Genomic DNA, 15,504 nt, shown 5'->3' on the forward strand with positions numbered 1-15,504 from the left:
AAAGTGGTTTGTTGCTGTACTGAAGCAGAGCTAGAGATATTTTGCACATTTCTTAAAACAATTAAGCCTGATTGAGAGTGCTGTTACTTCATTTAGTGGAGCTGAGTGAGGTTAAATGAAATGCTGGTGTGTATTCATATTACTTGAACGCTTTTAAATGACTTGGCATCTAGCCCATCTGGAGCTTATACCACGTGATTAAAAAGTGAGAAGTAATTCATAGCAGGCTTTCTGTCAATGTATTGATGTCCACAGTGAAAAAAATGCCAAATGAATATTTTCCTGATTCTTTTTTTCTTTCTTTTTCTAACAGACTCTATTAGTACTCAGGTTCTGTTTGCTTCCTCACTCTTCTTGATTGTCCCTGTTTGAGAAAGCTATTGCAGCAATTGGTAATGTGATGGTTTCTCACTTTAGGAAGTGCAATATTTTGCTCTCAGGTTTTAGTTATGCAGAAAGCTGTTCTTGTTACAGAAGGAATTATTTTTTTTTTTGTGGTGGTGGTGTGCCTTAATCATCCTTACATGTTAGCTTAGACTAATTTCATTTGTATAAATGGTTCGGTGGTGTCAGCTGATACTGAAAAGTAGGTCATGATTTTCTACCCCACATTTTTCCCCATGAAATCTAAATTGAAGATTGATTCTTTGGCCAGTTATGTCTTTACTTTTTAAAAAAAATACGTTCCCAAATATCTGCAGTTATGGAAAAATGCTGTAGAAAATCCAGGGAATGCATTACATCATAATCTGTCAGTCATTAAAAATAAGTATTTAAATATGCTTCTAAATTATTGGAAGGGCTATACATTAATCAAATCTGTTTCCTGATGTTGGAACAAAGTCATAAGCTGAGAAATTGTATAGTGGTTATCAAAGTTGATTGTAGAGCCTGGAGGTGGATGGGACAGAAAAAGATGTGTAAAAATATTCATTAAAACCCCCTCATTAGACACTCCTCATACAGTTCAGTGACAAAAGTATATTCTCTAGCATAGAAGCTCTTCAGAATGCTAGACTTCTAATAAATGCTGCCTTGGTGGCACTTATGGGTGGAAAGGACAGTGCTTCCTAAAATAACTGGTAGCTGCTCCTTTGTGTAGGTGCAGCTCCCTAAAGAGGTAACTTTCTGGATATCTGGGTATCTATCTTTGAATTCTTCTGGAGCTCAGCACTAGAGATTTGTCATGTAAAATCTAAGGAATGCGGGTTTATTAGACATCCCACCCCACTCCCCAAAAGTCTCCTGACAGCTTCTGCTTGGTTTGGGGAACAAAGCAGAACAGGACAGATAAAACTGAATTTCTTTCTGCTTCTTGGGGCTGAGTTCAGCTGTCAGCTTCTGCAAAGTGTGACTCTGGTATCTCTTGCAAGATCAGGGTTTGCTGAGCTGTGTGATACTGAACTTGTTTCGAATTGTCTGTAGGAGTGACAGGTAATAACAACAGGTTGCTCTGTGTAAATTTTTAGGCTTGGTCAGAAAGTAGGAATTCATTAAGACGTCTGTGTATCTTAGCTAGTAGCTTCTCAGGGAGGTGGTTATTTGAAACGTCTCTGGTTTGCTATATGCTTACAACCTCATTTTTAGGAAAAAGCAAAACCAATCACCCACAAAGGAACAGCTTTAAAGTGAGAAGAACTGTGACTGAGACAAATGCTTTTGACGTTTATGTTGCTGATACCTGTATTTCAGCTATGTAAAGAACTTGTCCAGGTGTGCCACAGGTTTTTGTCTTCAAGTTCTTCATATAAAAATTTTAACTTTTCTGTTTTCGGTGCAAGAACTCACTGATTTTACTTGTTACTAACTTCAAAACAATTGCAAGTGAGACTTTCTAAAATTACTGTTTTCACCCTCAAATGAAAATTCCTGCAGGATAGAACATCTTTTTAAAGTGTGCAGGTTTTCTTCTTCCCCAAAACATGGATCAGTTGCAAATGAAGATTCAACTGATTACTGCACAGCTTGGAAAGCATAGCTTATAAACTGTGTATCTCTGACTGTAGGGGACAGGTTATCTCTATGCAGGCAAAATTTATACACGTTAAATACACAAATGCCATGAGTTGAATTGTAATGTTTGGTCATGAGACAGGAAGAAATTGCAGCCTTCAGGTATTTTGGACAACAGCATCTCTTCAGATTAAGCCGATTCTTTGTAAATAATCCACCTATTGTCTGTGTTCAAAAGAGGGAGGTGGGAGTTCAGAGGAGTTATGTGATTATATTCATAATTATTTCAAACACTGTCATGGGGTTTCAGTTCCCTTAAGGTAGCTGTTATATGAAGTCGATAATAATGTGTGTTGAGCAGTTCTATTTAAAAGTACTTAAAGAGATTTTTCTGAACTGATGCTTAAATTATGTCAGTTATGGCTCCTTCTTGCATCTTGACTTTTAAATTTCTAGTGACTATTTCAGCAGTTTCATTTTGTTTCTTGCTTGTGTTAGTTTTCTTATCTGTTCCCTTAACACTGCTATTTCTTCAGTATTCTTTATCGTCTCCCAACTTCACATACTGCCAAATTGTTGTCTTCCCTATTGTAATAATCTCTTCCTTCTCAAGTATATTTCTTTTAACTGACCTACTGGCAGATAGTTAAATGAAGGACCTGTAATTAACAATGTGGATTTTATCTGCATATTTTCTGTACCTCTCTGTACATGAGGTTGGGTTTTGCATAGGCTATCATTTCCTGTAGCCTATAGTCCTGCCATCAGCAGGATCACTTAGTGTCAGAAAGGTATCTGGCTGATGGCACTTAGGATCTGGGTTGCTTTAAACTTGCTTTAATCGTAAGGAGGATTACAAGAACCCTGCTAGCCCACTCCCCACCCCCAAAATACAAACAAAATGTCCAGGTTTATTCTGGAGATCTGACTTTATTTGAAGTCTAATAGTGTTTATAAAAAAATGTATTTGAAATGCTAAGCAATGAATGCATCCACCAAAGTGTGTGTTGGTGAGTTCTCTGCTGCAGATACACTTCTAGTGGAAGGTGTCCCTTCCTGTGGCAGGGGGGTTGGAACTACGTGATGTCATGTAATAAAACTGTATATTTTGTACAGCTGTGACTGGAGCTCTGCATTTGTTGTGTACAGCTCCCATAAGAGGGCATAGTGTGATGTGGCTATGTTCTGTGCTCAGTTTCTATCCTTGGTATCAAAAAAAATGTTTTTTATCCCCTTCAGTATTCTACTTGACATCCAGACTTCAAAATTTGAAGGCTTTTTTACCCGTATGTGGGGTTTTGGGTTTTTTTTTGTTGTTGGTTGGGTTTTTTTTTAATAGTTGGAGACTTTCATCTTTTACTACCCCTTTGAACTGTGTGTTTCTTTAGAAGGAAGCAGGAAACTTTCTAGGATAAGATGCTTTCTGTTGACTGCATTGCTTCCTAACAGGCTCAACTTCCAAAGTTCAGATGCTGACTAGCTTGTAACAGGCTTTGCCCAGCATAGTTGATGGCTGCTTCAGGCATGATGACTCCATCTTGGATGTACATACTGCATTCAACCTTCTCAAAGCCTCGAATATAAATAATGTTGTTTTGAGACCCATCTGTCAGCTTAACCTGCAGAGTATCACTTCTTGACCCAGAGAAGGTGTCAGCAATGTGATCAGAGTGTGAAAGCTGCCAGACTTTTCCCTAGCAGAGGCTACAGTTGAGAAGGCTCTGGAACTCCGAGAAAGGGAAGTGCTGAGTGCACATGCAACCCCAGCAGACCTCTGTCTGTCACTGGTGTACGGGTCTGGTGGACAAAGCTCAATGCAGCACATGTAAGGCTTCGGTTGTGTACAGCAGTAGGAGTAGTAGGAGCTTAAAAGTTTGTATGTCTTGAAGTGTCAAGTAAGCTCCACATGGGTCCAAAGGCTGCAGTCATACTTATTAAGGATATATACGTTCATACCAGTCCTGAAACTGGTGTAGGTATTTGAAACCTATAAAGAGTACAGGATACAATCAGAAGAGAAGATCTAGATATTTCATCTACTGAAATGACTTCAAATCATTGTGTTTCAATGTGGAGTCCTGTTATTTTGAGGCAGGATTGTTCTCTTTCTGAGCTGCATTTTCACTTGCACTTTGTAGGGATGATTCATTTTGCCTGCAAAGAGCAACTCCAAGGAAAATTATGTAGAGCATGCACTTGCCTTCTTTCTCTTTACCCACAGCATCTGATCCAGCTTGCTCCCTTACAGGATGCCATATTGGCTGTGTTAAACCCTACTGTGAATGGATCGATTATATCTGGTTCCTGATGTTTGTCCCTAGGCAAGTCATCCTGCAAGACTAGTGCAATGTGGTTTGCTGTGCTACTACCTAGTTAGTCTCTTGCAGAGTGATGAGGTAGACATTGATGCAATCGAGAGTCTTAAGAAATGTTCCATTTGCCAGGGTGTGTGAGGGGAAAACTGACTGACTGGCCTGGGTTTTTTGGTTTGGTTGGTTTTTTTTTTTTTTGGTGTTTGAGTTTTTTGTGTGTGTGTGTTTACCTGATTTCAAGAAGTGCCAAGTTGGAAAGCAGTATCACAATCTCTGCTTGATGCAGTGATCTCCATTATAATATCGAGGGGTGCTTTCAGTTGCCTGTGCTGTCTTGTGGTGGTGGTCCTGTAATTGGAGGAAGAATGTTTGCTTAGGTTATGCTGTCTGAGGGTCCTTGAAATGTCCTTGTGATTCCTGTCACCTGTAGCACCCATGTTTTTGTTGAGGCATATTGATGTGTGTTTTGAGTTCAGGGTCAAATGGATGAAGGTCATAGCCATCTACTCTTTGTATGTTTGTGTGGGAGCATATAGCTGCTCAAGCAGCTGGACCTGTTAATGCTACAGTGTTAAAAAGTAATAGTGTGTTGCATTACTTGTGTGAATGTCTCCATTGAGTCATATTGATGGACTACAGTTACCATAGGGTAAGTGATTTTCAGTAAAATAACTGATATTTTAGTGAGCAACTTTATTCATCTGTAAAAAACCCGTTTTCCTGCATGTAACCTCTAGCTGCATTTTTAAATCGTAAAGATTATGGGTATACATGATTTTCCCATATGTTGATCTGTATGTGCCTGGGTGTGACAGATGTTGGGGGTGCCTCAGAGACTTGTCTTGAACTCTTGTCTATTTTTCTTTTTTAGATGTGCTGAAAGACATTATGACACAGCCAAATTTAACTGCAGAGGTACGTTTTTTACTGTCTAGTATATGTTTTTCTCTTTAAACTTCAGTGTTTCTGAACAGAGGTATAAAGGAGGAGCTGATGAATAGATTTGGGTAAAGGAGTGATGTCAGATTGCTTGGAGTCATTGGAGAAACTTGCTATATTCTTAGGGCTTTCAAAAAAGTATGTTCTTGACAGTTATCTAGATCTAATAAGGAAATCAGAAGTCTACTGTTGCAGAATTTTTGCAGAATGGGCTATATAGAAGTTTCTGTTCAATTCAGTATGCAAACTCATTATGAAATTTAGATATGAAGGTTAGGGAAGTCTGGGTTTTATGCAGAAGCATCACTTAGGATAAAATGAAGAACACTTAAGCCACTGTCACTATTCACATAAAACAATTTAAGATTTTGAACAAACCTTCAGCTGCTTAAAAAGAAGAATTAAAAAAGAAAAAAAATCCATGTGGTGCTTCTCTGAGATCAGTTGGTTCTTAGATGCTTTGCAAAGCTACCAGAGCCAGTGGGGAAACTTGGGGGCTTCTTCTTATTATCTCTTGTGAGTGGAACCTGGTGTACCTCTTTTGTTAGTATTAACTCCCCAGGTAAATAAATAAATTCAGATTGATCTTTATTCTTTGTGCAAAGGAATATCTCTGTGCACAGTAGTAGAGCTTGTATTTTCTTTTCATGCAGTGCTTCAGAATGCCAGATAAGGAATACTTGTGTGTACGTAATTGTAGGAGATGAATAAATTTTGGCTAGTACTAGCCAGTTTCGTAACTGGCTAATACTAGATTCTAGCAGAGGCTCAATTTCTTTTGTATTATTATCCTTTATTTGTTACAGGCTATCCTTGTAGTTGTAAAGAGGGTGTTTAGAACATGGCCAAAATGTAATTGGCAGCTTTAATGTCTGAATATAGAAGGACTAAAATTGTCATCTTGAAGTCATCTTTGCTGCTAGTTTGCTCTTAAAATACTGAATGACAGTGTCCTGAAACCTCACTGAATACATATAAGCCAGAAAAGAAAGTATTTTAAGATCTGCTTGAGCAATACCTTGAGTAAGAGGAGAGAAGGCATAAATGAAAAGGTTGTGCTTCTAATATGTCCAGAACATATGCTTGCTTTGATTTTTGTGGGGGTTTTGGTTGTTTGGTTTTTGGGTTTTTTTTTTGTTTTTTTGGCTGGTTGGTTGTTTTAATGGGGGTGCTGAGATCTTGTCACTGTCATTCTCAGCCCAAAATGTTGTTTGTTGATGGCACCTTTCACAGCTCCTCTGCAAGACGGTGCTGTTGTAGGGAGCTACATGCTGCAGTTTTTCTTCTCATCCTTAAATTAGTTGGCTTAGATAACCAAATTGGTGACTCAGGACTGTTAAGGGAGCAGAAGAATAACAGTTCTACTCTTAAAATCTTCTGAAGTGAATTAATTTCAGGGGGAACTTATTATTTTGTACACTTAGCGTGAAACACTGTAGTAGTTCATTATTCAGCTTGGATGCTTTTGCATTAAATTCAAAACCAGACATTGAAAGCTCTTCATCTTCTTTGGGCACAAGCTTTTTTGTGTAGGATTTTTGCAGTTTCTGCAGTACTTCCATGCTGGAAATTGCCTTCTGTTTTGCCAAAGCTCTCCTTCCCTGTTTTGGGGGGTTTGTTGGTTTTTGTTGTTGTTTTTTTATTTTTTTTCCCTGTTTTGTTTTGTTGTTGGGTTTTTTGTTTGTTTTGTTGTGGTTTTTTTGTTTTTCATATTTTGTTTTGTTGCTCCTTTTTGTGCTATGGGATTTTTCTTGCAACTTCTAGGAGCTTGGGGAGAGTAATCGTGGGGTGATCTCCATGTTCTGTGCTCCAGTGTTTAGGAACCAAAATCCATGGAGGACCTGCTCAAGATCATACAGCCTTATGTTTCCTAAGATTGCTTTCTGACTCCCAGTCCCTCTGCACCATCACAGGGCTCCCATACCCATCTCATCTGTTCCTCATTCCATCTTTGCAGAAAATACCACAAGGTTTGCCTTTGATCTCAAATCTTTGAGAGCACATTCAGCACACTGCTACTACTTCATATTTTTCAGCCTGTTCTTTCAGGACTACTTTGTCTTGTCACTGGAACCTGACTGGATGTAGTTAGGATAGACTCAAAGTTGTATGGACAAATTGACAGCATCTCCTAATAGCTTTTTTTCTTAGGGGTTTTTAAATAAATTTCTCCTTTTATCTATATCTGCAGCAAAAAGTGACATCTCTTTAAGTTCACATAAAATGATCTTTTGGGGAATCTTTGGATCTTCCATGTAGAAGAATTTATTAGTGTATGTTCATTAACCTTTGCTGTTCTTTAGCAAAGATTGTTCATTTTATAGGGCTTCCTTATTTGGTTTTCTGGGAGAGTAAGTGGGCGGCCTGTATTGCAAGTGAATAAACTGTCTTTGCAGATCCCTCCAAAAGGCTCCAGACTTGTGCTGCGATAATTTGGCAGTTCCATAACTTCATCCCTCACTTCTGCTCTTTAAATCCTTGGGGATTCATCAAAAGGAGCCTTGCGTGTATGACGAGAGTAGTACTTACGAAATGAATACAAACACTTGCCAAAAATGAAATGCATTCATTTTTAGACCAGAAAAGGAAATGGTGTTTCTAGCTGAGAATTTTTAAGTGAACCAGAGTTGTATTTATAAGATCCCAAGTCCACTGACCAAGAATTGGGGTGCACTTTATAAAGTGCTGCTGTTCTGACAAAACTAGTACAGCCCTGTATAATTCTGCTAGTCAACAGAGCATTGCCTGTCATCTTACCTAAGGTGTTAGAGGTTGTCTTGGGTGCTTGTCTCTGCTTATTGCTTAATTTTGCCTTCTTAGGTTTTCTTTCATTTCCTGCATGCTCATTTGAAATTCTTTCCATGTCTAGATGGAAAAAGTGTTTGTATGCATGTATGTATTCATATGAGAAAAAGGACAGCTTCATTCAGTGACTTGACTTTAAAACTCATATGTATTGCAAGTGCCTCATACGAGGGTTTATTATCTTTTTTTTAATATGGAAATTGCAGGTTTCTGTTTCAAAAACCCTTTGAGCAATTCTGACAGCTTGTTCCCAATGTAGACCCAACTGCTCAGAATTTTTCACCACAATTCCTATTGTCTGATCAGTGACTGAGGCCTGGCCCTGTTTTCTCTCAGCAGTCAGTCTAATTATCACTAGAGTAATGGGGTTTCATAGGGTTGTTCTTTGTGCCAATACACTCATAAATTCTAGAAAATTTGTGTTTTAAGATAGAGTCTGTGCTGTAGTCACAGTCATTTCAGTAGCAGTGTGGAAGTCTCTTCATGCAGCAGGATCCTTATGTATTACTAGGGAAATGTCTGCAGTGTATGTAATAATGCAGTACATTGCTGAATTATGTTAGTATAACAAAAATTATATATGTGTATGTAGGATGAGGATTTATTTAAAAAGTTGTTTTGCTTGTCACAAAGTTGACCTGAGCCTGCCGTAATTTCATTTTGAGATTTTGATGAATTACTTCTTGTTGCAGTTGCACAGTACCCTTTTGAAGACCATAACCCACCACAGCTAGAGCTTATCAAACCTTTTTGTGAAGATCTTGACCAGTGGCTAAGTGAAGATGACAATCATGTTGCAGCAATCCACTGTAAAGCTGGAAAGGGACGAACTGGTGTAATGATATGTGCATATTTGTTGCATCGAGGCAAGTTTTTAAAGGCTCAAGAAGCCCTAGATTTCTATGGGGAAGTAAGGACCAGAGACAAGAAGGTGAGCTATTTTCTGTTTTTCTGGTCTCCTACCTGGTCTCCTATCCTAATTGCTTTTCTTTCTTGAGGTCAATTTGAAAAGTCTTAAAGGGCTATATAAGAAATACTTTCCGTCAGTTGTGATACCTTGTTTGATTCAGTTTTAATATTATTTAATCAGTGCAGCTATTCTAAATGAGATAACTTTTAAGCAGCAGTAGGAATTGGTCACAACACTAAACCTGTCTGGTTTTTCTATCTCCTGTTCAAGAAGATTTGGACAGTTTATTTTAAATAGCTTTTAAAATATCATTCTGTGTTTTGCATCAAATGGGCGGTTGATGAATGTACTGTCTTGTTGAGCATTTTCAGCCCAAATAAGAGGATTATTCTAGCTTTTTTTGACTGAATTGATGAGTTGCTCATCTCCTCAGGTTCTCTTAGCTTCTGTGGTGATATTTGGAGATGTGTGGTCATTACAGTGCATGTTACAGTTGACTATTTGTTCTGAAAGAGTCTGTTGTTACTCCTCAGAGCCTGCTTCATGAGGTGCTATAGTTTTGTTTCTTCTACTTCTCCCAAGGAGAAATTGGAGGATATCATTTCAAAGAAATTATGTTCATGGCTACAAGGGATTTCTGTTAAGATATTTAGCAGTAGGTTTATGTTAGACCTTTCTGTCGTGGTTATGCCTCATTAATAGGAATTTTTCTTATTTGAAATCTTATCCAAATATAAAAAGGTGTAACTTGGAAGGTCACTTCAACAAGCTTGCCTGCTCGTCTTCCCTAGTTTCCTTTGTGTATGCTGGTAGAGCAGCCCAGGTGGATGATCCCAGCAGACCAGTTCCAGCCTACTCAAGTATAGAGCTCTCCGTGTTCCTGTAATACTTGTATGAAATACTAATTTCACAATGTGTAGACTTCTAATAAGTGGAGCTTCATGTTTGAAGGCTCTTGAGAGCAGAAATGTCACATAAGTAATTCTAGAACTTTGCTGTTAATTTGTTGGAAGGAGCAAATAACTTCTTAGTTTGCTCTCTTTACAAGATTTGGCTGTTCCATGTATGGCTAAGAAGATAGTTGTTGTGTAATACTAGAGCAGAGACACTGTCAAGGTTTCCCATCAAAACGTCATGGCTTTTGGTGAGAGTGCATGGTAGTAAATAAGTATGAGCTGTGTGATGAATAAACAGATTAGGTTACTCCTGCTGATAAAGATTATCTAAAGATACCATGAAAGCTACATAACAAATACGTGGTGAAGCATGTTCTATACCTCAGTTTCTTTTCTGTATTTTTGCATGTCAGTGTGTTGAGTGTAAGGTCATTTAGGTGTTCATCAGTACCCTGGCATGTTTGAGGTAACAGAGAACTTAGTAAACAGGAATAGTGAGAGCCTTGTTTAGCTTCGCTGTAAATACTGTCTGTAACCAGCAACTTTGCTTTGGTTTCAATGTCAGGAAGATTTTTTTGGTGGTTTGTTTTGGGGGGATTTTTTTTGTTTGGTATGGGGTTTTTTTTTGTTGTTGTTTGGGGTTTTCTGTTTGTTTGTTTGCTTCAGCTCCCCTTGAGCATGGTTATCTTTATGTGGACACTGGGCAGCACATGATCCATGTAATCCTTATAGTGTCTTTATATACAGGTGTTCCAGTGCAGGTTTTGGAAGCTTTTTCTTCCCTTATGGCCCATATTTCAGTGTTATATGTCAAGTGCTGCTCTCTGATTTGATACTTCACTATACTTGTATATAACTGACTTCCTGATTTCAAAGTAAAGGAAGCATCAAAAGGACTGCTTGCACCTAAGGACAAGAAACTGCCTTTTTTGGTGTTGTCATTGTTGGACCAGAATAAATACATGTATGATGAAGTTAAATTGGCTTTAATTAGATACCAAATTTTCTTTCAAGCAAGCACAAGGTATGCACTTCGTATATAGCTGCTCAGAATAATATAGCTAAAATCACTGTTGCCATCAATGTGCTTGGCAAAGTGGTTCTTGAGAAGGTTTATTCCATGCTGGCAGGAATTGTGAATCTGATTTCAAGAAGAAGTATGACTAATTGGTCAAGAGAACAACCTTGAGTACTTCTGTAGCAAACTGCTTTTCCCAAGTGTCTACTGGAAACAAACTTCATGGAGGCCTTTGCAGCATTAAGTGAGAGTTGTTGTAGATGAGGCTGATTATTGCAATATAGTCTGATGTACTGTTGTCCTGGGAAATGCAGTGGGGAGTAAGACATAGCAGAACTGAGTCTAAAAATATATCTGACCAAAAACTGTTGGAGGTTTGGTTTTGTTTTACTCTGTAAGTTGTCTCTTCTGACTTATGTAACTCACCATAGTGGGGAGAAGTTTTTCAGAAGAAGCAAATGATGAAGGTGAGAAAGTGTTGACTAAATATTTATCACGGTGGTGGTGACTGAACAGGACTGATTTGTTTTCCTTTTGAACCAAGGGAGACAAATATTTCTGAAGTTGGATAAAGAACTGTAACTGTACAGCCTGTTTTAAGAGCTGGGGGAGAAGTAAACCCTTCAAAAAAGTCTCCCAAGGAAGCTGCTGCTTCCACTGTTTGAAATGGCCAGCTTATCACCTGTTTTTTCCATAACATGGGTACTGAAATACTGCTGTGATGACAGATAACTTACCTTCCTACAGCTGGAGAAGGTCTTTTATTCCTGCTTCTGCTTTGAAGGTTTTTATGGTGAGGGTTAGACTGGTGAGGGAAGGAAGTGTAGTCTACTCAGTGAATAGGTATCAGGTGGGAACACCTATTCAAGTGTTTGAGCTGCACCTCATGGTTTTGTGATGTCTACACAGCTTGGGAGTGAAAATCTGGCATAGGGATAGAGAAGCTTTTCTAATGTCCATTTAAAAAATTAAGAAAGTGATAGATGGGAAATGTAAGCTTCTCAAGGGTGAAGTAAAATACGCAAAACTGCTTCCCTAATCTTTTATTCTTCTTGAGTAAAAGTAAGCAGGGGTTGATTTTACCTCATGGAATATTAGCTTGTTATGAAAGTATTTTGCTGTGAAATCAGAACTTCAGAAAATGGGTAACTTTCGGTTCTGCTTCAGTGTGCTGGTTCTTAAGATCTCAGGATAAAGGCTATGTCTCCAGGGAGCAAAAATCTCTGGCTGGAAAGATAAAACTGCCCTCCTGGCTGAGAACTGATTTTGATTTGAGATTGACTATCACTTCACAAGCTGCAAAAGTGACTGTATTTCCTTCATTCTGTGATCCCAGCCCTAGTTGTGCTGGGGTTTCTCTGTGGGGTTACATCCCTTATGGCATGAAGAGGCTGTAAGCAGGGAAGGATGCATTTTCCTTACCTGCATGGTTTTCTTCTGATTGTCAGCATTAGCAAATTACTGATGGCTTGCTCTGAGGATGGGGTTTTGAGTCTTGAAGCTGAATTCTCTCCTGTTAAGAAGGCAGCTTCTGAGATGACACCTGAAGTAAAAAAGTGTAGAAGGTACTTAAGAAGGTCATCATTGTAGAAGTACTGCAGGGAAAAGTCTTTTGTGTAATAACTGAAGTGTGGAGGAGACATAATTATCAGCTTTTTTAATAATGGGAGGAAGTGAATATTTTCACGTTTGCAGAATAGGTGCTTACTAAATTGGAAGTAGTCTAGCCACTCCTAGCTTATGGCTGTTGTAAGGTGAAGCAGGTATTAGGAATAATGTTTTATAGAAATAGTGTGTTCTGGGTTTTGTGGCCAAAATGCTCATAGACTTGTACATGAAAACAATTTTTTATCTCAGTTTTATTGCAATTTCACATTTAGCTTTAATATGAAAGTTACTTACTAATGCTGTTACAAGTATATAGTATTGGTTGTTAAAAACTATATAATGCATTTTCTAGGAAATTATTTTTCATCTTTATCACTTTTTGCTCGAAGATATTAGCTGTAAGAGCTTTAAAACTATTCCCTTGAAGTTTAAATTGGCTTAAAATCAGTAATAAAAGCCATCTTTGGTTGTATGTTTTCAAAGTGTTTACTTCTTTGTAAAAAGAGTTGTGATTCCACTGAGAAGTCCTTCATTTAACAGTTTGGGTAATTGGGCCTTTATTAATGAAACTTTCTACTTCTGGGTTTTGTATAATCATAACGAAAATACAGAAGGGTATTTTGTAATAGAAGGTAGCATTAGTCTTTGGTACAGTGATATTAGCAAATAAAATTAGAATCTTTTGACTTAAACTGCTGTGGAAATGCAATTCTTGTATTGGTGCTTAAAAATTAGAGTATGTTCAAGGCACCTCCTGCTTGATATATGACACTCCCTTGCTCCATAAAAGAGCCACCTGCATGAAGCCATCTTCTATATGACCCTCACGGTGTCTGAGGTATTTGGTGTTTAAGATACAGGAAAAAATCTGCATTCTTTGTCTCACTGTTGAGATGGATATTTCGAGATTTGTACTAAAGTAACAGGAAAGGCAGTGTCCTGCTTGTTTGGTGCTGGAGGCTGATTGGTAATTAATTGCCTGGTGTTAGATAATGTGTGCAAACAGCTTCCTCTTGAAGTCTCTGCAGGACAAGTATGAAAGATGTGGACACATGTCTAGGGAAAAGGGAAATGTGTAGAAAAGCTGTTTTGGGGAACGGCTTGAAGGTGTATTATGTCTTTGCTAGTCCCTAAGTTGTCCAGGATGTCCACAGTGAAGAAATGGCTGAGAGTCGTCATGTGTTACTGTACTAAAACCCCACATGGCTGGGTTTCTGTGCAGTGTAGAAACCAATGCAGCATCCCTCTGCTTTCTAGGTACAGCCAGATGTGCACCTAGATACTTAGGTACATTACGCTGTGTGCCAGTCTCCAGTGTATCTGCTGCAGAGGTATACTCAGCATAGATCATGATGGTACATTCCAAGTGCTTTAGCAGGAGCTCAATTAGTGATGCTAATAAATGGTCTTGATGATTTTTGGCATGTGTTTTCCCTTGGTTTAGGGAGTGACAATTCCCAGTCAGAGACGCTACGTGTACTACTATAGCTACCTGTTAAAGAATCACCTGGATTACAGACCAGTGGCACTGCTGTTTCACAAGATGATGTTTGAAACAATTCCCATGTTCAGCAGCGGAACTTGCAGTAAGTACCCAGCACTCCATTAACCTCCATTAGCTCTTGTAAGGAAAACACATTGGCCTTTGAACTTAGGTTGAGTATGTGACAGTTACCATTCTGTTACATGACATGAAGAGCTGCACAATTTGATGGAGAAGATGATGCTTAGTAACTTCAGGTTACAAAATCTGCTGGGTTAATGTTGTCTATCTGCTAGCATCTTCCCAGGTGTAGTAAATTGAGGTTTGTGATGGTCTCAGATGGTTATTTGACTATGGTTTTAAATTGATAAATATTCAACACTTTGAAGATAAGTGATGCCATATATATATTTAGATTAGCTCCATACTTTTCACAGAAAGCATGTATTTTTTTCTAATATAGCAAGTTATACGGGGAACATAAATTGCTGATAATCTTTTGCTTATTGGTGTGTTTGTTTCAAATGTAGCAATGTCATTCTTCCCATGATGTTTAAAAAAAAATCTGTTTAGCAAGCTTAAGTATTTAATTAGCTCTGGAATAAACTTTTCTTTAGATGGAGGCTTATGAAGTATTAATACACCTGTAAAGGATTAATGTGGTTTGCTGATACATAAGTGTGTTAGTAAGGAACAGCAGATACCTTGAACTTCACTTCTGTCCTGCAGGCTGCATTACAGGAGAGTAACTGCCTCATGTTGCGTGTTCATTTTTTGTTAGTGGAAAAAGTCTTTCTAATGCTTTTGCTATGGGGATTACTGCAATATGTAATTAATTCCAGTGCCTCCTGTGGCTTTGATTAAAATTGCACTATTAATATTGTAAGACAGTGCCTGAACATGTAATGCACAATAAGCAATCAAACAACTTGTCAGGCTATCTGTATTTACAGGAAGAGGAGGAAGGGAGGAGCCTCTGCCAGAAACCCTCTTCCTAGAGGGTAGAGGTGTGGGGGTTACAGATTTCTAAAATTACCACTTACTTAATGCTTTGGATAAACTGCTGTACTTGTGAAATCAAGCTACAAGTATGAATTGCCCACATGAGCCTTAACTTGTTTGTCTATACCAGGCTTTTAGCATGCTGTTTTCACAGTACAATATTGGGATAAAAGAAAAGTTTGCTAAGCACCTGAGAAGACAAACTGTTGAGCATCTTGTGTGCTGCAATATTTTACATTTCTGTGGAGTTCAGTGATTTTTCAGAATGAAACCAATGGTCTGTGTTACTTCTTTAGTGCTGTTATCTACTTCATGGTTAACCAACCCACAATAACTTTAAATCTGACTTCCTTGTATCTTCCTTCTTTTTAAAGTCACTGACCAAGCAGAGTTGTGCCTCTCCTGCGAAACAAAGGGATGACAGGGTTTTGCAGCTCTGAGGATTTGAGGGAGATAAGTAGCAGTTTTATAGCTAGGCTGCTTAGCCAAGATAGTGTGGGTATACTTGGTAGGGACTTCTGCAGCTCGGTGGGGTGGGGTGGGGTTCAGGGTGACCACACTGTATTGGGTATGGTTCA

The 15,504-nt window shown here is 38.4% G+C and overlaps 1 protein-coding gene across 1 annotated transcript in view; it reads left to right on the plus strand.

Annotated features, from left to right (window-relative positions):
• PTEN (phosphatase and tensin homolog) overlaps positions 1-15,504 on the plus strand; it is a 48,448-nt gene that overhangs the window by 19,306 nt on the left and 13,638 nt on the right. The window contains exons 4-6 of the mRNA XM_034062600.1: positions 5,137-5,180; positions 8,702-8,940; positions 13,886-14,027. Coding sequence (XP_033918491.1) covers positions 5,137-5,180; positions 8,702-8,940; positions 13,886-14,027 — 425 coding nt within the window. The remainder of the gene's footprint in view (positions 1-5,136; positions 5,181-8,701; positions 8,941-13,885; positions 14,028-15,504) is intronic.

This window comes from Melopsittacus undulatus, chromosome 4, assembly GCF_012275295.1.
Source record: "Melopsittacus undulatus isolate bMelUnd1 chromosome 4, bMelUnd1.mat.Z, whole genome shotgun sequence".
In the NCBI taxonomy this organism is placed as follows: domain Eukaryota; kingdom Metazoa; phylum Chordata; class Aves; order Psittaciformes; family Psittaculidae; genus Melopsittacus; species Melopsittacus undulatus.